The following is a 24,903-nucleotide window of genomic DNA, read 5'->3' as shown; positions in this document are numbered from 1 at the left end:
CTTAATTGTTTAATGGGTAAACATAACCATAAGATTAATGATTAAGTTAATTAAATTATTAGTTTAGAGATATATATATTGGAAATCGTGGGAGGGAGAAGTCATATTCTTGGTTCATGTTTTCTTCTCCAAACTGAAACTAGAAGACATAGAAGCTTGCATTTTCATTCTCCCATATTCGACTAAAAATCTTGATGTTAAAATTTTTAATAGATTCCATGGTAGCCAACAATTAGAATTTTCAATTATTGAAGTATGTTTAAGTTACCATGGTAGAGAATCTTAAGACATTGTTGTAGTAAGCTATAAAAATATTAATGATTGAGCTTGGTTTAAGTGAGAAGCATGTTGGTAGTTAAGTGGATAATGTTAGAATAGGTTAATTAAATTTAATGGCTATTGTTGAGTGATTAAGGATCAAATTGTAAAAAGTGAATGTTTTTCGAAATAAATATTAAGGAATGATATGAAGTTGAATTTAGATTTGACTGGGTAGATCGTAAAATATGAGTATTGTAACACCTCTTACCCATGTTCATTGCCAAAACAAGGTAAGAAGTATTATCAAACATGAAATACATTTTTATCATACAATCTGTGTTTTTTTTTTAGAAAAATTTTTGACATAATTCCTTTTTATAAACGTTCAATTCCTCCTGCAAATTTTTGAAACACAATTTCAAACAAATTCGATATTTTAACCAATACAGTTATATATTTAAACAGTTAAATCATTCACAACATTCTAGGTAACCTTGTTAATAATTTAAAGAAAAACAAGCTATCAATTAATATACACTAACATTTTAAACCAAATAATAATTAATATATATTTTATATATCACTTTACATTAAGTCATCTATACATGCCATACTTCAAAAGTATTGGTTACAAAATACCAAAAGATGTAGATAGTGTGGATGATGTTCCAACTCTGTCCAATTTCCGAGCTGATTGATATCACTATAAAACAACGGCAAACAAAGAGGAGTAAGCATATAACTTAGTAAGTATGTATGTAATTGATAAATAAATTTCTAGCATGATACCATAGATAATATAATTTTTATCACACATAAATCTATTATTTATTCAATTTCCAGCAAACTGTTTTTCTGCATCACAGTCACTAAATTATTTCTATCTAGAGCTATGGAACTCCAAATTAAGATCCATAAATTTTCTCTGAAACTATACTCATATACCTTCTTACCATAAAATTTTCAAAATTTTTGGTTTGGCCAATTAGTACAGTTTATTCTCTAAATGTTCCCCTGTTTCACTGCTTGACATTTCTGACCTCAATTCACTAAAAGTCAGTCATCTCTTAGTACAGAATTCAAATTATGTTTCCACTTATTTCTTTTGAAAATAGACTCAATAAGAAATTTAAGCATGTAAATTACAAACCATAATTATTTTTTTACAATTTTTAGATTTTCCAAAGTCAGAACAGAGGATTTCGAAATCATTCAAACCTTGTCTCACTAAAATTCCAATATCTCAAAATATATAACTCCTTTGGCCATTCTTTATCTTTTATGTAAAAGTAGACTCATTAAGCTTTAGTTCCATGTCTTATTCAACCACTAACTCAATTTCTATAATTTTTGGTGATTTTTCGAACTAACATCACTGCCACTATCCAAATCTGTTTTGTTTCGAATTCACTTATTCACATAACACTATAACCATTTATTTTGTAAGCACAATACAAAACTTCATCACTCTAGTTACTCTTTTGCAACTTATCACATTTCAATCACATATTCATATTTGTTTACCATACTCATATCACTTTGAACATGTCGGTATAATAGCAAACATTCGGTGGTTTGCACACAGTACCACTCATTTAACTATTATCATTCGATACACGCAGTAGCCTTCACATAGTACTACACACGTGATCACGCTTTTCGGTTCACGTAGTAGCCTACACATAGTACTACACACATGACCAAGGCCTTCCGGTTCACATAATAGCCTACACTTAGTACTACACATGTGACCGTTATTTATCGATACACGTGGTAGCCTGCACTTAGTACTACACACGTGTTCGCAGACATTTTATTCAAGCCTTTCTTATTCTGACAATTCCATAGAGATTCATACCCATCAATGATTTATAATTTATCCGTAACAATTCATACTCTCAATATTTCCATCCAAACCCATAACAAATTTAATAATTCAATTCAAACCACTTCAATCATTACTCCCAATTGATATATCCACAATCCAAGTTAATTTTTTAACAATTCAACTATCAATACCAAATTTATAAGAGTTATATACTATTTCATATTCAAACATTTCGTATATATTATGACAAAATATAAAAATAATAATTATAACAATGTATTAATTACACAATCTTTTCTTTTCCCTTATCGAGGTTGTTTCCACGTCTCTCTTGATCTATAATAGCAAATTTAGCTTGTTTAATATTCACATTTATCAAAACAGTCCTCGACTCAACTTTACCAAAATTATAATTTTGTCCCTAAACTTTTACATATTTACATTTTTGTCCCAAAGTTTGGAAATTAAATTTCATTCTTTATTCTTATGTTTTACAACATGCTGAACACTTTTTCCTTCTATGGAAACATCAAATTCTCACTCTAACTCTTACTTATAAACATTAAATATTTTTACTGATTATGTTATTTTGCTCGGTTTCACTTAAAATCAGCTAGCAAAAGTTGTTTAACATAAATCTAGCTTCATATTCTTTCATAAAACATCAAAATACATACATTTCACACATGGTTAATGTTAGAGGGTTGCGCGCAGACCAAGATCGAGTTGCCAAATCACGAGAAAACTACTACGAGGCTCTAAACGAATAGATCTAAAACGAAACAGAAATTAAAAAATTAGAACTTTGAATTTCCATATCTGGAATAAAAATCCTCAAACCAGTAAAGAATCAAATTGAGAATAAGAATAAATGTTAATAAAGGTTCTTGGGGAATCAAGAACATGTAATTGAACCCCAAAGAATACTCCAATCTGCCGAATCTGAAAAGGAAGACACAAACAGCAAGTTAAATTTCCCCAAAATTCTAGCAATCAAAACAACCCAAATCTGAAAAGAAGAAATCGGCAAGAACAAGGAATTTAGGGATTTTGAACGAATTTTGCTGCCAAGAACAAAAGGGGCGATCCGATCTTTAGTAAAGAAGAGGGCGAATCAGATTTGGAATGCTTTGGAACGCCTGAAACGCAACAAGAACAGCAAACAAAGTGATTAAATAAAATCGACACAAGCAGAATTTAAAAGAAAAAAATTTGACAGCAAGAAATTAAAAGATCAGTCCTAAGAAGCCTTGAAATCCCGAAAGATATCACAACTCCCTTCAAACGGCTCTAATCTCCCCTCCAAAGGAATATCAATGGCAAGAAGAAGGCTGAAGATAGCTCCCACAATCAAAAGATTTTTAAAACGACTTCTAAAGAAAACTCAAGAGAGAATTCTTGGAGAAAAACTCAAGGAGAATTCTGCACTTAAACAAATCTGAAATTTTAAATACATTTGATAAGTGAATAACAAGGTGGCCGGCCAAGCCTTTATATAGGCCTCTCAAGTGTTTTCCTAATCTAATTAGAAAACTAAAAATAAAAAAACTCCTAATTATTTTAATATTTAAATGGAAATTCGGCCAAGGGCTTTTAATTGGGCCTCTTGGATTGAATATCTACATAAAAATTTAAACTAAGTATTTAAAAAATAAAACTTTACAAATTGGGCCACTTTGACAATTTGGCCTGATTTTCAAGTAAGTATGGTTTGTCTTCTTGTTTGGGCTTGGAATCATCTTATTAGGCCTTGCCTTTAAGAACTTGGGCTTGTATTCCATCTTCTACCGAAATTGGTTCGTTGATGCTCGTAACGGAGATCCAATGCGCTTTGGCTGCAAGATTTGGTTTCTTGGACTAAGATTTCTAAGATTTGAAATCTTGATTTTCTTGATTCTTGAAATTGCTCCAAACAGCAAGATTGGGCCAAGATTCGGTTTCTTGATTTTCTTGAAAACAAGAAAGTGAATCTTGATTTTCTCTTTCTTTCATGTACGCATCTAAAGCCTCGCTAACAAACTCCTGAATGGTCTCATTTAGTTAGGAACGCATTTGTCGGGCCTTTGATCTCGTTATTGGGTCTTGTGGTAATTTGAGCCCATCACATTCTTGGGCTTGGGTTGGGCCTTTGTGACTCGTATCAACTAATTTTTCAAATTTCAACCCTAGCTCAAAATAACAGTAGAAATAGATAAACCGAGCTACGAATATCTCAAAAATGCGAAGAACATTAAAAACGGGGCTAGAATGCACTTACTATGAGCTTGAAGGAGTAAAGAAACCCTAGCTATGGCTTCTTTCAATTTTTGACAGCAACAAAGATGATGAACCCCATTTTTACATCTTTTTCCCATTTTAATTCTATTTATTTACTAAATGACTAAAATGCCCTTATTTAAAAAAATATTATTTCACTTATTTCATGTTCATTTTTGTCCATTACTAACTAATGGTCTAATTACTACATAAGGACCCCTAATTTGTAATTCCATAACAATTAAACACCTTTAACATATGGAACTCAACTTTTGCACTTTTGCTAATTTAGTCCTTTTTATTAATTTGAGTGCTCAAACGTCAAAATTTTCGAACGAACTTTTCACGAAATATTTTTGTGAATTTGTATACCATAAAAATATAATAATAATAAAATTTTCCTCATCGAATTTGTGGTCCCGAAACCACTGTTCCGATTAGACCCTAAATTAGGTTATTACAAGCATTTTGAATATTAGGGTTGAAAAGGGATCTAAATGTAAAGGTCAACAATTATGTTTGGTTTTTGGTTTGTCTTTATTGAATGACAAACTAATGTTATTTTCATAATTGAATTTGTTATACGTAATTAACAACGTTGGAATGTCAAGGAAAAAAGATGAATTGAACGATGGATAATGGTTTTGGTTTGTCCTCTCGTAACTTGACTTCAATTTATATTTAAATAAGTGATTAATTATAATAAAATATTACTGATATCAAACTCAATTCGAGGTATGTATAAATCTCATCAATTGAATCGATTGGATCACGTCTAAAACATGTATATATATGTTTGTGACTATGAGATTGCATTGAAATAATGTCATGTTAATTTAACTATAGTGTGTTTCAATGATTGTTAATAATAAATAACTTTGTTCCTATTTATATATAAATAAGTGTATATTGATTGTTTATAAATAGTAAATTGTTGTGACAAATTTTACTTTGTTAGGAAGTAATATGATAAGATTGTAAGTATTATTTGAATTGATAGTTGTTACTATAAGATGTGGATAACTGATGAGGTCGAGATTATGATATTAATCTTTTTCTATTATGTTTTAAAATTGAATATTAATTGACGGAATCATGCCCTGGTAAGAAGTGATATGACGATAAGTACACATGAGATATTTAAGTAAAGATGGTGTAATTTGATTGAGTATAAGTGATGAAAATTATAAACGACATGTGTTATAATTGTATTTGACTTTAAATGTTATTATGCATTAATAATTTGAGTACAGTTTAAATGATATGATTATCGGTAAATGTTATTAAATTATAAGATTAAAATGTAAGATTATGATGTTATTCTCTTTGTAATATGATTTGATTATAATAGTAAAGGAAAATACCCTATTAATGATGTTGGATAAGGTTATAGGTATAGTTGACATGCTATAATGATGATGAACCCCATTTGTAATAAGAATATCTAACATTGAGTGCGTATTATATTTCGGTAGTTCTCTAATACCATGGGGGTCGAGAACGTATCACTAGCTCAAATTCCTTGAAGGTACGAGCGTATTCTAGTGTAGCTGGTAAGATCAGTGCATTTATGCTTGACTAGCAGTTCGATGCGTATATTGGTGCGTTGGTGGTTTGAATTGTATATCCGTCCTCAAATCCAAGTCAGTTAATAGAGACCGTAATAATAATAAAAATATGAATTATACATGGTAAATGATCATGTTATAAACATGAATGTTGAGATTATTAGTGTTATGAGAAATGAGACGCTAATTCTCTGAGGGTGTATCGATATTATTAATAGTTAAAAATATAAATCAAATGTGTAACAACCCGGTTTGACTCTAATCGGAATAGTAGTTTCGGGACCACAAATCTGAGTCCTAAAAATATTTCAATATTATTTTGTGTGTTTACTTTGTGTGCATTTGATTGTGTGAAATTTTCGTGTTTTAATTTTGTTGTTTGAGTGTCCGATTAATAAAAGGATTAAATCGCGAAAAATAAAAATTTAGGGGTTAATTTTAAAAGCACCTAATTGTTGTTGTCTTTTTAAATGGAAGGATTTATGATGCAATAAGACCATAAAGTAGTGAGTGGGTGATAATGGTCAAAAATGACCTTATATTATAAGGTTTATATATTTTGTATTAAAGGTTAATATAGTAAACTAATAAAATGATATAATAAATCAATTGAAGCCATTATTTTCATTCTTCCTTTGCCGAAACTTAGAAAAAAAAATAGGGTTTAAAAGCTTTGAGGTATTCGGTCATTAACAAGCTTAATTCAAGGTATGTTTTACTTCGGTTTTTGATAATTTGTACGTTTTTGAGATCGTTGCTTCGTGTTCTTCAAAACCCTTATCTTAATTTTGTGAATTCTGGATGGTTTTGAAATGTGCCATTGATGAATGCTTGAGTTTTATGATGTTAGTAGGTGAAATATGAAATATATCTGTTAGATTAATATATTTTGTATTGGAATTTTTAGTGAAATTGAGTAAATAGGGCTAAATTGTGAAATTAAATTTTTGGGGACTAAAGTGTGAAATAAATGCAATGTGTGGACTTGTATGAGAACCATGAATATTCGGCCCTTGTGTGGTATGGGCAAATTTTGTATAAATTGTGTTTTATGCAATAGGGACTAAATTGCAAAAAGTGTAAATATTAGGGGCAAAATAGTAATTTGCCAAATTATGTGTTTTTGGATTAAATTGAATGTGTTAATAAATAAATTATCTTATTTTGAATATATTTAGATCGAGAACCAAAGAAATCGGAGTTAGATCGGGGAAAAGCCAAATTAGTCGAATAATCGTCCGACTTCGATTTTCCATCGTCCGAGGTAAGTCTATTAGCTATTTAATGTTATTAAATCAATATATATATGTATGAATATCTATTATGTTGTTGTTGAGCTATAATTAAAAGTAATTTAATTGAATAAATTCAAATTATAAATGGTATAAATATGTATATACAATGTTCAAATATATAGGTATATGCTTATATAAATTTTTGAACTAAGTTAAAGTATGAATGGTATAAAGTTATATATATAAATTCAAATAATTATATATGTATCTATATGTATACATATACTTGAATTTGGTTGGTTGTATGAGAGTTATATATATGTGCACTTAAGATTCAAATATATGTAAGTAAATACATGTATAAATTCTTGCTTAAATTAAAGATATGTATAATACATATGTATACATAAGTTTCGAACATATAGATGTATGTAAAAACATTTGGGTTTGATTAAAAGTATGTATGTTGTAATTGTCCAGATAATTTCGAATAAGTAATTATATGGAGTTGGAACATCTATATATATGAATAAGTCTTGATTATATTTTAAGGTATAAATGTTAAAAATGTACTTGGGAGTTCGAATATATCTAAATGTATATTTGTGTACAGATTCTTGAATTGAATCGAATGTATGATTCGCAAACTCTTTTGTGATTGAATATGGACTACAATGAATGTGTGTTTTCTGTTAATAAGTATTTGAGGAAATTATTCTGTATATGGGAAAATTGAGATTTTCAAGCATAGCGCTTAGCAGGCTTATTGCCGGTGAAACACTTCAAACTATATGTCTAGCAGGCTTAATGCCGGTGAAATATTTCAGACTATATGTCTAGCAGGCTAAGTGCCGGTGTACTGAATCAGGCTTAAAGCCTAGCAGGCTAAATGCCGGTGAATCTGTTTTAAGTATGTGATTAGGTGTACAATTATATGATTTTGGATATATTTAATTGATAAGTATATTTATATATATACATTTGGCTAAGTGCGTTTGATGATTATATATATATCCGGCTTATACAATTGAGAAATATATATATGCTCTGGGATTATGCATTTGATAAATATATACTTTTAAATATTCGGTACACATATTTGATTAGTAACTATATATGCATTCGAGATATATATATACCTTGGTTTATAAGTATTTGATGAAAATGAATGCATACGTTCATATGTATTAGATTTGTATTGGTTTAAAGTTTAAAATGAGTATTCATACACATTCGGTTATGATATGTGTATAATATATATATGCTCGGTTGTATACATTCGTTGTAATGTTGTTTGGTATAAAAAATATATATTCAATTGATCGCTTTCGACAGGTATGCATATTTGTCTATAAATGAAATGGTCTGAGTACAATAATGTATAAATATTAGTTATTCGTGTTAATTGAAATCTCAGTGAAATAGATTAAAAAGTAACTTTATTTATATTTTTTTATACATTTAGTTATGCTGTAGACTTACTAAGCTATAAAAGCTTACTTTGTTTGTTTTCGTCCATTTGCTTTTATAGATTTTGGAAACGCGTTACGAGCTCGGGGATCATCAGCATAGTCCATCACACTATCGACTTCTTTTGGTATTTTGTTAAATATTTGAACTTAATCTTATGGCATGTATAGGTTTGAGTACGATGTTAATTACATTTTTGATTGTAAATTATAATAGCTATGCGAAAGTAATTAAAATTTTTTTACGTTGTGATCAGTTTGGTTTTTTAAAAATGTTGAATTTGGTCGGTAATGCCTCGTAACCCTAATTCGACGACGGATAAGGGTTAGGGGTGTTACAAAATGTCCCGGGGCGTTTTAAGAATTGGATAACATGGAATCTTATGTGATTGTAAGATTAATGCAAAGCTGATAATATGAGATTCAATGATTTCTATCTATGTTGCTTAATTATGTTACAAAACATATAATTATATATATTCATTTCAAATTATGTTAGCACTACTGAGTATTTAATACTCAGCGCACTATTGTATTTGTTTCTATGTGCAAGTCTCGAATAATTTAGTAGATAAAAATCGTAAAGCATCCGATGTCAGTAACTCAACTCAACTCGGATCAAGTCTGTACTTCTTTCGTATGTAATTTATAATTAATGGCATGTACCTAGATTGAGTCTTGTGTTTAAGAGCCACTTTGCATGACTTGGTATGTTTTGGCATCAATTGTGTCTTCAAGTATTTTAAAGTTAAGTTTGGTTAGCTAAATTTTGATGTTAATATAGTTTGGCTTGTTTGATGACTTGTTCAATTATGCTTAGTGTTGATGCATGAATGGTGTAAATTATATGTGTAGGTCCATCTAGAATGGTCAATTTGATGAATGATGAATTGGTATAATGTTGGTATAAGAAAAATGTGTTAGGGACTTCTTTCAAGAGTGTTTGGAAGTGATACATAGGTAACTTGACCATTTGGTCTCAAGATAGTGGAAACATGTCTCGAGACACTCTAAAAAATCAAAAAAATAATTGTGCATTTTTTAATTTAGGTCTCGAGACATACAATGTCATGTTTTAGGACAAGTGACCTTTCATCTCAAGACAAGTACACATCGAACCTAAAATAGTGTTGACTTGTTCTTAGGTTTTGAGACAAGAACTTCATTCCCGAGCCACCCAAACATTGAAGTTAAATTAGGAAAACAGGGAAAGTGTGTCTCGAGACCAATCTTGAGACATGAAGAGCCTAGACTGAGGACTTGTACCGTAACATCTCAAGACATATCATCATCAAAGAAAAAAAATACTTAAATAGAGAAGTTCTATCTCGAGACACACTATTGGATTTTGATATTTGAATTCGGATTCGAGTCCTAGCTCCTTTTTTGACTTGTATAACCTGAGACTTGATAAATGAGATATTATATATCTTTAATTCATGTCTTTGGATATAAATAATGATTGATTTGATTTGAATGATAATTACATGATGAATTTGAAATGTTGCACTAAGTCAAGGTTGCTTCCGCAATCGAATGTGACCTCGATCCAAAGGATTAGATAGACTCGACCTGATCCAATTCTCCAAGTATGTTTCTCCAAGTGATATGATCTTCATTGATAAACTAGATATATTCCACGATCTTAGCTCAACCCAAAAATATGGTTCAACAAATTACCAGTCCTTAAATATGGAAAGTCATTGTCTATTGCAGTGGTAAAGGAAGTGAGCACTTTCTTAAGCACATATCAGTCATTCCATATTTTCAACAACATATTTACAAGTTAAAGATGAATAAAATAAAGCTTTAATTTTTTTTCTTGATTTCTTGCTTCTTAGAGTGTTTTTGAAGTATATTTATACCAATTGTTTCTAACCCTATATAGACGTTGGAAATCGTCGGAGGTTTTTTTTTATTTTGATTTGCTAGATGCTAGAGTTGATTGATGGTTATCTTTCGAAGAGCATTCTTTTTTATAAAAGTATCCATATCAAAATCACATTCTAACTTCGAAAGAGTTTGATCAAATACATTTTTATTGATACTTTGCAAAAACTATCAATGTCTCAAGAAAAATTATTGATACCTTTTTCAGTATTGATACCAAAATAGTTTAGTGACTTCGAAGGAATTTGAGTAAACATATTTTTATCGATGATTTGCAAAAGGTATCGATACCTACAAAATATTATTGATACATTTTCGGCATCGATATGAAAATGACATTCAATGTAAAATTTAGATAAATTCATGCTGGTAACTGATGATGGCGAAAGACAGTAGCAACGACGACGATCTATTAGATTCTGGAAAAACGTTGGAGAGAAAGATGAAGATGAATTTGGGGAAAGAGAGGGACCAATGAAGATGAAGGAGAAAATAAAAAAAAATCTTTTAATATAATTTAATATAAATTATTATTTCCACATTTCAAAAAAAAATAAAAATAAAATATTTTAAATACTTTAATATAATTTAATATAAAATCTTATTTAAATATTTGATATTAAATTATTGTTTTATAGAAAATATTATTTTTTAATATTAAATTAACGCGGGAAATGCATTAAAATATTAAAAGGAATATTCATCATTCCACCAACTGTGCAGTAAAATTTAAAAGAACTATGAATGATAAAAAAAAAAAAAAAAGCGCCAGGTTGATTGAAAAGTCACGTCGATGGATTTACAACAATTTGCCTGTCGATTTGGAAATACATATCCACAAATTTATTGTTGGCTTCTTATCTTAATGTTACTCGTGAAAACTCCCACCGTAACTATCCTCTATTCTATATCTACCTATAAATCAATCTGACCGATTATTATTACCATGAAAAAACACGTTACAAGACCTAAGCAGAATGTTGCGTATACAGACAAATAAAACATGAATTATTACCACGAAACAAATACATTATATGTATTGGTAGATGAGGAACAAATTGTCATGTAACATTCATAACTTTCAATTTATAAACGTGTACATTGGACCAACTCCAAAGTCCAGAATAGAATAGAATAGAAGATAAATGGTAATAAATTTTGAGACGGCCTATATCCAATCCCCTCCCCACATTGGCAAGGAATTAATAAATACCTTCAAACTTAAGGAATACATACCCCCAAAAATACACAGGAACCCAAAGGAACTTAAAACAATGAAAATATAATAAAAGAATTAATAGAAAAAGAACTCTGTAAAAAAACCAAATAACAAAGGTGACATCCCCCACCCCCTATAATTATATCTACACAAGCCAAGCCACCTACCCAAAATTTGCTGCTTTGCCCATTATGAATACTCCATGCAACATAACCTAAAGAAGCAATGCATTCAGCTCAGGATACCACAAATCCCTTAAGCAACTCCCAACTCAACCACCATGGCAAATGAGATTATAACTCCAGAGCCAATGCTGCTGCTTCTTTATTCTCTCTAATCTCCTAGTCATCACAATTCAGCCCGCAAACCTCTAGTACAGGTCCATCTTTTGACACAAATGGGTTTATTCGTACCCACATGAGAGTCAAGATTGAGGCCAGCAGAATAGACCATACCAGAATAATGGTTGGCATCCGGTCTTGTTTCCCAAGCAAACCCTTGAGGAAGGGGTAAAGGTGGATAATAACCCAAAAGGCGAAGAATAGTCGCCCAAACAATGGGCCCCAAGAATCATACCCATTATTGATGGCATCTGAGATTCCGACCACGACACCAATAATGTTTATGACCAATAACGTGGTAGGAGGGATGAGCAAGGATGTCCACTTGAAGAGGTAAAGCTCGGAAAATTCACCGTCATCTGCTGCTTTAGAGGTTACAGTGAAGCTTGTACTGACACCAGCCAGAACCTTTAGTAAACCTTGAAAGAGGGCAAAAAGATGTGATGATACACCTCCAATCACCCAGAACTGCTCATTCCTCCACCAGTCATCAATTCCAACGCCACCCCACTGCATCTCAAGAATACCAGTTGCAGCAATTGATATGAAGAGTGCCATGAATATTAGACTGGCATAATTACTAATCTGCAAATGAAATCAAGGAATTCCATGTTAGACAAGGTCCTAGTCAATAGGAAACTAAAAATCAACAGAGTATGACTTGGGGTGCACCATAATCCACCATCAACAAAGAAACTAACGTTTAAGCAACATGATTCTCTTTCCTGAGGCTACAAAGTTAAACATTACTAAAGAAAAAGTGAAATTCATATGAAAAATAAACCACTGGAAAGATATAGTTCAAAATCATCTAAATCACGATATAATTATAAGGTTGACCAATTGGTAACTCAACTCATCTACAGCTTCAATTACGGTTCTGGCGTGGACATACAGACATTTCAGGTTTCAACTTTCAAACAGATCTCACTGTTGTGATATCAATTCAAAATGAGTCAACAGGAATAAAGTTCACTCTGAAAGCTAGATTAAATGCTAGAATAGAGCATAAAGCAAGACCATTAGTTCTTACCTCAGGAACAATAAACTTCCCAGTAAGGAGACAGATAGCTGGAAGGGTACAGTAAACAAGCAATGGAATTGAGGTCCATGGATATACAACTGAGTTTATGTATGAAAATCGTTCCAACCATTTCAATCCACCCCCATATCCATACCAAATGGGACAATGTCTGCTCAAGAAAATTTCGACAGATCCAAGAGCCCAACGAAGAACTTGGTGTAGACGATCTGAGAGATTAATAGGAGCCGAACCCTTAAAAGCAGGTCTCTTAGGTATGCAGTACACAGATCGCCAGCCATGACAGTGCATCTTGAATCCTGTTAGGATATCCTCAGTAACAGAACCATAAATCCAGCCAACCTGGTTGCAAGTTGAAAATTGGATGATCATGAGATATTAACAAATTATAACGTGCCTATATTAGTATTCAGATTGATTTTGGTTTACTTACTTCCTTTCCCCATTCTGTTTTATCTTCATAACCACAACTTATGACTTGGATTGCTTCGCTAAGTAATGATGCAGGGCTCGCATTTTGAGGAATTCCACCATCCTCCAGAAGAGTGGAAGCCACAAACACAGGAGACTGACCAAACTTCTTCTCCAATTTAACTTGTGAAGCTTCAGATGACTTCAAAGTGTTTGACTCTGACAGTGTTACACACATAAATTCCAGTTTAGAGTGTTAAAATAAATAAAAGGCTGTAAGTGAACCCTTACCTGAAATTCCTTCTATGTTTTCAAGAGCGTGTATCTGCTTTGAAGCTTCCCTTTGCTTAGACTTCTTCGTCTTGTCTTTCTTTTGCTTTGTTTTCTTGTTCTTTCTAGAACAACAGCAGAGGCAGCAGCACCATTTTGGCAAACAATTGCAGGTCTTGCCAGGAGGCTTCTTGGTAATAGGTGCATCAAAACCATAAAGTGCTTGCCTTCTGAAAACACATCCTGTTCCAACATAAATAGGTCCTTGTATGCCATCTAATCCTTTCATGTTGATCTGATTTAGATTTAAGAGATTAGGCTTTGAAAGATAAAAGAAAATAACAGATAATTGATAGGGAAAATGAAATAAACTTACATCAAAGAACACAACATTTCGGTTTGAGTATCTATCATGCCGATCAATTCCATCAAATCTTTGAGGAAACTGCACATAACAGACTTTCTTCCCTGAAGTGGGGTCCATCATGAAACACATTGCTTCTCTAAGTGCTTTGCTATTATTAATATAGTGATCGCAATCAACGTTCAGAAGATAAGGAGCATTTGAGAGGACTGATGAGACTCGTATCTTCAACATAAACAATGAAGTACATAAGCTTGAAACCAAGTTTTAACTGCCAAAACAGTACGAAAAATAAAGAACATGTGCCTTACCAGAGCATTCATGGCCCCCGCCTTTTTATGGTGTTCAAACCCTGGCCTCTTCTCACGAGAAACATAAACTAGATGAGGTAACTCATTTCCTTCCACATCACGCACACCACTATGACCTAGGAAAACCTGTCAGGAACTAATTTAGTCAAGTGCAAATAAGAACATCAATTAACTTATGAGATATCATAGTACCCCTAAATCAAAATAGCAAGGGTCAAGGAGCTCAAAGTCCATACAAATGCTATCTCAGGATTACAGTATATCAAACAAATAATCTATCTCAAAACTAAAAATTCTAAAATACTCAATAAAAATGAGGTAGGATTAGCAAACAGCCATGCTGTAGGAGGCACCAAAAATTAATCAAGTCTTAAATCATGAACAACTATCACAAATAAAATAAATAAACCTATTTTCCCAACCAATTATTGATGAGCAAGTCTCTCCCACATGCATGGCCACAAGAAACAAATCAAATAAATAGTTAAGGTAACAAAGAATGATGCATTTCGTCAAGAATGTGTCTATCCTAAAGGTGGTGTTTTCTCTACAGTAAAGTTCCTCCATAATGCTTCAATTGCTCTCCATAACAAACACTTCAAAATATAATAATAATAATAATAATAAGGCAAGTCAGATGCAACACTATCTCACCTGAATCATGCCAGGATGGTCACGTACACAGTTTCCAGGCCATGGAGTTCCATCCTGCATTGTCCAACCATCCTCGGGAACCTTCTGTGCTGTGGATACCAGTCCATTTATTCTAACTTTAAATTCTTCATATTCTCTCTGTCCAATCAAACAATATATTCAAATAAATTAAGCATTGTTATCAAAAGAAAAAATCATAATTCCTAAATTCAACCTCAGATTGATTAGAAATTGCAAAGATTTTTAGAACTTTAAATAAAATAACTTAAATAGAATACATCTTAAAATGCATTACAAGAAATCATACCTTCATTGCTCGCCTTTCCCTGACAAAAGCTGGATGAACTTTGTTTTTTAGGTAGTCTATCTTTTGAGAAAAATACCACTCTGGAGCACGGGGCTCAATATTGAACTTTTTACAGAAAGGAACCCATTTCCTAGCAAATTCAGATGTCTCAGAGAGAGCTTCAAATGTGAGCATGGCAGCACCATCATCTGATACATAGCATGCGACTTTATCGACAGGATAATCAACAGCAAGGATGGACAAAACTGTATTTGCAGTGATTAGTGGAGGTTCTTTCATTGGATCCACTGTACTCACAAAAACGTCAATACTAGCTAATTCTGATAATTTCCCTTCTTTCTCATATCTGCGCATAAAGGTCAAATTAGCAAGTGGCACCATATTCATAATAGCATGAAGGAACATTAAGCATGGAGGCAGAAATCTGAATTCATGTCAAATATTCATATAGAAACATAAAACATGGTAAGTTGTCAGCACTGCTACAAACCTCAGAGACAGCCGATCAAGGTATGTTTCACGCTCTATAGGGTACCATTTTGGGAATTGATCCAGAATCCACGAAACAGCAAACCATATTTCACATATTACAGATGTCAACCACAAGCCATAAGCATCCCTAACTGGATGCAGAAGTCGATAGTGAAAAAAGAGGCCAAGAATTGCAAGACGGATTATGATAATCATTCTGTAAGGATTTATCTTGCTTGAAGGAATGGGTAGCTTCCTTGAAAGTGGTTGCCTGCCTTCATCCATCCTGAAAACAAAAACAATTTTTTAAATGATAATAGAACAATAATAGATACAAGCAAAATGTACAATTGTGCAGAATTTTAGAAACAAATCTGCCTAAAATGCCGTCAGTGATTACAAACAGTAGTAACAAAAATCAAATCATATGCTTTAAACAATCATTTACATTGGCAAATCAGCATCATCTAGCTCCTCTCCATTTCCACCATCATTCCCCCCTTCGTGCTTAACCACCTGAAGTTTGTCATTCTGCCGTTTCTTCCACTCCTCCATCCGGTCCTTCCATGCAACACTTCCATAACCATATACTGCTATATCTTTCTTAGGAACCATTGGTCTTGGTTGCACTGCAGCAGTGAAAACACTAAGGTCCAAGACTGGAGAGAATTAATTCACATTGGTAACAAGCAGAGGGATAATGACTTACAAGGTACAGCTGGATCAGTATAAGGCATTGGATGAACTCTATTTCCATGACCCATAAATGGGGGTACAATGAGAGCATGATGATCAGCAGAAATCTCCGAATGCTAAAACAATAAAAATATTGTTATAATGCAACTACTGTTTGTGTAGAGCAGTGTAAGAACTAAGAACACAGAGCATCCATAATTTGGAACTCTTACAAATACATATAAACAGGGAGAAGAGCACGGAGACTCACCTCCTCACCATAGGTCAAGAGAGGAATTTGGGAGCTAGGAGGAGAAGAATCTAATTCTGAATGTGCAGGCAATCCAGAGCCATTAGGGTGGAAACCACGGCCAGTGTTAAGGTGCCCACCGAGCATAGCCTCAGCAACTTGTTGAGGATCCAAAGCATCATAGTCGAACTCATTGTCCAGGTCATCTATGTCATCTTCTTCCTCATCACCTTCAACCCTAGGACTGCCTGCAATTCACATCACTAGTTAGGGACACTCATAAGTCATTTGGAATGCCAATGTAGCTCATACATTGCAATAACACTTTCACCTTTGATTCGTTTATATCTGGTTTTGCACTGCGGGCAAGCTTGGTTTCCTTCTCTTCTCTCATACTCATAGCAGGGTCTGCACACAGGGAAAGCACATTCGTTGCAGGCAACAAAGGGCTCCCCATCCACTGTAATCTCAATCTCATCCCCACAGATCTGACACGTTTGCCCACTCAATTCTTTCACAGACTTTATCTGATAAGAACAACAACCACAAAGAGCGTACCATCAGTACCTGATTATGAAATGCCAGAACAACAAATCCAGTGCAAACTAAAGCAGTGGTAAAAGTTCTATTTGCACAGTCCTGAAGGAGAACAATTCTCACAGAATTTAACAAATGCCTAAATGTACTAGAAGCTAACCCTGTAATTACATCAAACCTTGACCAGTTACCAATTAGAACTACCAACATTTTCATTTCAACTTAATATGTTTTGATGAAGGCAATACTTTGCAAACAAAAATAGAATTGCAGACATAAGGAATTTATTTCTTCACATCTTAGTTAATATTTTTCTGGTTATCAACACAGTGGTTCACAAAAACAGCTCCCGTTCTTATTTCCTCCTTTATGAGAGCATTGCAACTTGCAAGTTCAAATAGCTTATTAAATCATAAATACATAAGGAACTTGAACGCTACATTAAAAACTGTATAAGCTAAATCATTGAAGATTTAAATCAATATTGCCAAAAAAAATAAGCAGAGCTTAGTTCAGCATTATGACAAAATTCAAATCATCCATGTCTTAAATTCCAAAAGATTTGGAAGAATTCAACAATTTAACGAGACCAATATGTACGGCAGAATCAGAATCATATGCTTTCTTCCAGTTTGTGCCAAATTCCCAGAATCTAAAATGAAGGAATAGCAAATCTTAAATGCAAGAAAAGAAATCTGAACCAGACCTAAAAACATCAAAAATCATATAGTTAACAACCACAAAAACCGAACTTCACCTAAAACGAAATGTAATGGAAACGCCTATTAACCAAGCAACACTCAGACAACTCTATTTTTAAACTCCCATGACGAAAAACCCAAAACCCCAAAGAAACTCAAAAGATTCAGGGGGTTTAAGGCTCAAAATGGAACAAAAAGGTATAAAATTTTGTAAATTTAGCCTCAAAAACATGTTACATTTCTAGTGAAATCCTGATCAGAGAAATGAAATTACTCGCAATTTCGTGCAATACACAGAAAGAAATACGAAAACCCATTTCATGAAACAGCAAAATTAGCAAGTGGGTATTCCTCAAATAACAAAAAAGACGTAAAAAAAAAACAGAAGCTCTTTTTTTTTTAGATTACATTACAAGTATCTTACTCTTGCATTTTCATCTGCGTTTATCAAAACAAATTCATTTCTGTTGTGAGAACCAGCAATGAGTCGGCCTCCAGTGTCCATAGCCGATTATAGCAATAGGAAACAATCCAACTCTGAAAACCCTCGGTCTCTTCTTCAGTACTGAATGAAGTCAAGTCTCAGTACCACCAATTTCCTCGAAAAGATCCAAAATTGGTCCTTTCACTTCCCATAACAAGAAAGAGAAATCGCAGCTCCACCACAAAAGAGTACCCTCCGGTGGTATTATAATAATGGAATAAGATACTCGAAAAGGGGGAAAAGGAACAAACAAAGGGAAATGGGTTTTGGATTGAGAAGCAAGCCAAGTCTGCTTGGAAACCTGGCTGGTTCGGTCGCAATTTCAGAGAACGAGAATAAAAGAAAAATGGAAAGTTTTAGAGAGAGAAAGTAGTGATGAAAGTGTTTAAAATGAGGACGCGTAACGAAGAAGGAGATAACAAGCAGAAGGGGAAGCACTTCTAAAAGATAGAGAAAAATAATAATCCCAAAAAGAAAAAAAGAAAAAAAAAAGACTGTTGAGTGTTTTGTTGGCTATGGGGAAAGAATTTAGATCTGGAAGCTGGGGTCTAAGTGTTTTTTTTTAACCTTTCTTTCTTGAGTTTTTTCCTTTCCTGAGATTTTCTCTCTCTTTTTTTAAGGATATTTTGGATTTTCTTAATAAATTATTTGATCAAAAATTAAATCCTTGTTTAGTATTATTATTACCAAAAGAATAATATTTTTTAGAAAAACCAAAGAACATTTTTTATTTTTATTGATTAATGGATTCTATTCTTTATTTCTAAAAAATTAATGCAAGGGTTGACCTCTGAAATGGTTCAAAAATAAAAATTATTTAGTCAATTTGTTTGTGTTGATTTGATATTGATGGTCAATCCGATGCTGACATATAGTAATCTCTTAACATGACATATGGTAGATATAAATTAAAAAATTTTAAAAATCTAAATACATTTAAATGGTTGTCGTGTTAATCAAAAATTAAAAATTAAAATATATAAATTAATAAAAATATTTGTTTTCACGTTAAGAATGAACCTGAATAAATAGTTGTCCAGATACATATAAATCTAGATATAATTTTAGTAAAATATATATTTTTTATTTCTTATAAAATATCAATTTTTAAGTTATTATTCAAAAATATATATAAAATGTAAATTTATAAAAAAAATATATACCATTAAAAATATATAAAAAGCCTATAATATTTTAAAAAATATATAAAAATACAATATAATAAAAATAATTAAGATTTTATAAATATATAAAAGAACTAAAAAGAACATCTACCATGAATTTGGCTAAACAGTTATCCATATGTATTTAAATTGGACAACCATTTGTCTAAGTTCATTTTTTATGTAAATTTTTTTATATATTTTATTAATTTATACATTTTAAAATTTTATATATTTTTAATTTCAAAATAATAATAAACAAATATTTTATAAAAAATTAAAAAAACATATAAACTTACTAAAAGTACATCAAAATGAACTTAGACAAATGTTTGTCCAAATACATTTGAATTTGGACAACCATATGTCTAGGTTCATTCTTGATGAGAAAAAAGTTTTATTTTTATTAATTTATATATTTTTAATTTTTTTAAATTATGTTCATCATGCGTCATACTGATAGATTGCCATGTGTCACTATCAGATTTGTCATTAGTGTCACATCAACACAAACTTACAGTACGGTGTTAGTGAGAAGATACCAATTTGAGTGATGAAATACAAGTTTAGGTACCAACTAGGTTAGAAAAAAAACTCAAATACTAACTAGATACTTTTTAATAAATTAAAGGGGTAAACTATGTATTAACCCTTTTATTAAAATTTTATATAATTTTAATTTCGAAATAATAATAAACAAATATTTTATAAAAAAAAGTTAAAAACATATAAACTTACTAAAAGTACGTCAAAATGAATATAGATAAATGGTTGTTCAAGTACATTTGAATTCGGACAATCATTTGTCTAGGTTCATCCTTAATGCAAAAAAAGTTTTATTTTTATTAATTTATATATTTTTAAAATTTTTTAAATTATGTTCATCATGCGTCATACTGATAGGTTACCATGTGTCACCATCATATTTGTCATTTGTGTCACATCAACACAAACTTATGGTATTAATGCGAAAATACCAATTTAAGTGACAAAATACAAGTTTAGGTACCAACTAGGTCAGAAAAAAACTGTCGAAACCATTTTTGAAAACAAAAAATTTAGGTTGTCAACTCTAAAAAAAATGAAAATTTGGGAGTCGCCACTAATCTTTTATTGAGGTGTGATTGGATCACCTAAAAAAACGGCTTTGGTCTACGAGTTTTAGAAAAACGGATCCGGGAGTCAGTTACGTACGAGGAAGGATTAGCACCCTCGTAACGCCCAAAATTGGTACCTAGTTAATTAATTAGTATCTTAAGGTCGAGAATTTGGAAAAAAAAGTAATCCTTAGCAAAACTTAAAAGGCTACGTATTAAGACCCTTATTATTTCAGAGAAAGAAGATACCACACCCAATGTGTTAGGGCACAGCATTCTAATTTTCCCCAAAATGAATTGGGCCAAAATACTTGTACAATAAAACTTTAAAAGAACATCCACTCATCCAAGATTCAAGAAATCACACCCAATACGTTAGGGCACGATTCCTCTAGAATCCCAAACTCGGAATATTTCCTTTACTTTAAAAGAACATCAACTTATCCAAGATTTAAGAAATCACACCCAATACGTTAGGGCACAATTCCTTTAAAATCCCAAACTCGGAATATTTCCTTTATTATTTTCAAAAAAAATCTTCATTTCGAGAAATCAATGCGTCACATCCAATACGTTAGGACACAACGTGTTGAATTCCCAATAATGAGTTTTTATTTTTTTTGATTGAAGAGAAATGCTCGATTGTCGGATTTAACGAAGAAAATCGGAACCCAATACGTTAGGGCTCAATTCCCTTGAAAATCCTAAATACGAACATTATCTCAATTTTTAAAAAATTTCTATCTTTAAATTTGAGTAAAAAATGATGTAACGTGATTTTATACATACAAATGGTATAATAATAACAATAATAAATACATCATCGACATAAAAATAATATAAGCAAATGAATAAAACGAAATAAAAAAAGGGTAATCCATGACATGCAAAATATTAAATGTAAACACAATTATACAATGGATGGGATAGCAAACAAATAAATAAGGATCAAAAGGTGTACACATGGAAATTATGAAGATTAAAAATATACATATAATTTACAAATAAAATTTTAGGTTATAGAATTTATATATAAATACAACACATAATATACTTATGAAAATAAGGAAAAAAATAAGTATATTTTAAAAAAGAAAAAAAAGGTGAGTATTTAATCACTTAAAAACGTATATATATACATATATATATGAAAATATTCATTTAAAAAAAGGAAAATATTCGTTTTAAAAAAATATATATATGTGTACATATAAAAGGAATATATATAAATAAAAAATTAGAATAAAAATAATAATTACACTATTAATTAATAAAATAAATAAAAAGAACATAAAAAAACTAAATTGAATTGCAATTAAAAAATCTAGGATAAATCCACAAATAAATAAAAGTAAAAGGATTAATTTGAACGCGCGAGTTACATAGAGGGGCTGGAAGGGAAATTTTCCCTTCTCCTCTAAAACGGCGCCGTTCAAAAGGATTAAATTGGAATTTAAAATAAATAAAAGGGTAAATTAAAAAAAAACTTAATTACAAAAACATTAAAAGGCGGAGGGGCTAAATAAAAATAGATAAATAAAATTCGCAGTGGTATCACCTTCTCTTTTTTTTTTAAATCATAAATAAGTAAAAAATAATCTAAACGAAAAAAATACTAAGCCACCTTTAAAAAACTGCCAATCGTTCTTTTTTTTTATTATTTCTCCTCCCTCCCTTTTCTCTTTTTTTCTCTTTACAATGAAGGGAGAGGCCTCTATTTATAGCTGAGCCTCCCCAAATCCAACGGTACAGATCAGTTACATCAACGGCTGAAATTAAAGGGTATCTACAAATTAAATCTCTAAGATTATAAAATCATATATTCTAAGATTGCATATCATATCTAAGATTATATATCATCTCTAAGATTGCATATCGTATCTAATATTGCATATATCATATCTTGGATTGCATATCATATCTAAGATTGCATATCCTCAAAAATTATATTTCCATATGTGAGCCCGGGCTAAAATTGGGTATTACAAAAACCTCAAATACTAAGTAGATACTTTTTGACAAATTAATCAAATGTTGATCCTCTTTGCTAAAAATGATAAATACACAAACTTGAATTGATAATTTATTTTGTTGCATATAAATAATTTATGATGTAATTAGATTAATTTCTTAATTTTAATAAAATTCGATCATCAAATTTTGGTAAATTAAAATAAAAATATTTTTTAAAATTTAAAAAATATTTTTTAAAATTTAAAAAATATTTTTTAAAAATTTTCATAAAGTGGAGGATGAAAATTATAATTTCATGCAAAAGGAAATTTGCAACAACACCGTTTGAATTGTTTTCTAAAAAAAAATCATCATTTTTTAAAGTTTCCAATTTTAACAATTTAAGATTTATTGTTTTTCTTTTAGTTTTAATACTTTAATGAGAGAAATCATATAATTGACACAAAGAAATAGCCATGATCTCTTTTAAGCTTTTAAGGATATAAATTGTTGGGGGAAAACCAGAATTGCCTGTCACATAAATGCTAAAGAAAAATCAAAATTACAGCTCACAGCATTTTGAATGCTTTTGGAACATAAATGTTCCCTGTCCTCGTTAATGTCCAGAAAAGTTGAAATGGAAACACAATCAGAAATGTAAAATTAATAAAAGGAGATTTGGTATTGAGATCATCTCATCTCAACTGGTCCTAAAACCACCACAATCACACCTTAGCCGACAAAACCAAAAATCTTATGTTTTAGGGGATCATAAATGTGAAATTGAAAACAAAAGTAACTTTTAGTGGGGACGCCACCCACATCAAGTAATTTTCATGCTTGATTGGCTTCTACTCTGCCTCCTCACACCACATGTGCTAATATACTGTCGGTGGAGCAATTAGCCTCCTCTTTTTGTGTTGCTTTGCCATTTATTTTTATTTTGGGGAAAAATATCAAAAAAAAATCCCTTTTTTTTAAGTTTATCGAAATGGCCTGATATTTTATTATTTACCAGAATGGGTAATTTTTCCCGAAAACGCGTCCCCATCAGCACGATGTCAGGGGACATGTCAGCAAAACGCGTCCCTGGGGGCGCGCTTTGCCTACGTGGCATCAAAGCGCGTCCTCGTAAGCGCGCCCCTGGGGATGGGTTTTTGTAGTTTCTCTAGATTTAGGTTTTGAGTTTTTAGGGTTAAGGTTTAAGATTTTTAGGGTTTTAGATAAAAAATTAAACAAATATGGGATTAGGGGTTAGGGTTTCTTAATTAAATTAATTATAATTTTTAAAAAATTATTTTAGGTTTCGTGTTTATGGGTTTTTAAGATAAAATCAAAGCAGGATGCTTTATCAGAAGAATTTCTGAAATCGCGCCCACGTGGACGTGCTTTTGCTACAGTTGGTCCTGAAAAAATAATTTCGAGTTGACGTTTCTGAGTGAATAGTATAAAAAACGCTTCAAGCAAGATGCTTTATCAGAAGAATTTATGAAATCGCGCCCTCATGGACGCGCTTTTGCTACAGTAGCATGTTTGGGGTGAGACTATAAATGAGGCAAAAAATGTTCTCAGATTGCATAAGTTACAGAGCAAAAATATTTAGAGAGGCTAAGAAGGTTAGAAATTAAATATGAGTGAATGTATCAGTGCTGTTATTTACTATGATGGTGAGGTTTGCCACACCGAGAATGGTGTTGTTTTTTTCGGAGAATACGGTGCGACTGGTTTTTAACCAGAACATAGATTTGAAGAACTTCGTAAAAGAATTAGGCGTAAAATTTTCAGAACGACGCCAATGAAAGTTCTGTCTATTACGTATCGATTTTGTTCTTCTGTTAATCCGGTGACATATGACTCATTCGACATAAAAGGTGCTCGTAGCTTGGAGGCAATGGTGCAGACTCATCTTGCTAATGGAGCACCTTATATTGAGTACTTACGACCGGTGTTCGAGATGTATACACGAACCCTGGCCGACACTCGATTAGCGGGTTACAAAACACGAAACAGCCCATGTTTGGCAGCGGTGTGGAGTGCACATCCCCTGCAAGACACTCTGTCAGTGGATGGAACATGTACGTCGGTGGCTCAATATTTGATGCTGGAAATACGTACTGGAGAACGACATCAAGTTCTAGTGGTTGGC

General features: G+C 31.8%; 1 protein-coding gene across 1 annotated transcript; it reads right to left on the bottom strand.

The window, feature by feature from the left end:
* Nucleotides 1–11,554: 11,554 nt before the first annotated feature.
* LOC107911480 (cellulose synthase A catalytic subunit 2 [UDP-forming]) lies at nt 11,555–19,128 on the bottom strand. The gene is made up of 14 exons (XM_016839296.2): nt 18,485–19,128; nt 17,154–17,349; nt 16,844–17,070; nt 16,607–16,709; nt 16,346–16,526; nt 15,917–16,183; nt 15,427–15,772; nt 15,120–15,257; nt 14,466–14,591; nt 14,167–14,379; nt 13,812–14,085; nt 13,543–13,739; nt 13,101–13,451; nt 11,555–12,652 (listed from the first exon to the last, which is right to left on the bottom strand). Exons 1-14 carry the CDS (start codon nt 18,563–18,565, stop codon nt 12,068–12,070), a joined length of 3,285 nt encoding a protein of 1,094 aa, XP_016694785.1. The 5' UTR covers nt 18,566–19,128; the 3' UTR covers nt 11,555–12,067.
* Nucleotides 19,129–24,903: the final 5,775 nt, after the last annotated feature.

This window comes from Gossypium hirsutum, chromosome D11 (assembly GCF_007990345.1).
Source record: "Gossypium hirsutum isolate 1008001.06 chromosome D11, Gossypium_hirsutum_v2.1, whole genome shotgun sequence".
Lineage (NCBI taxonomy): Eukaryota > Viridiplantae > Streptophyta > Magnoliopsida > Malvales > Malvaceae > Gossypium > Gossypium hirsutum.
This window is presented reverse-complemented; position numbering and strand designations above follow the sequence as displayed.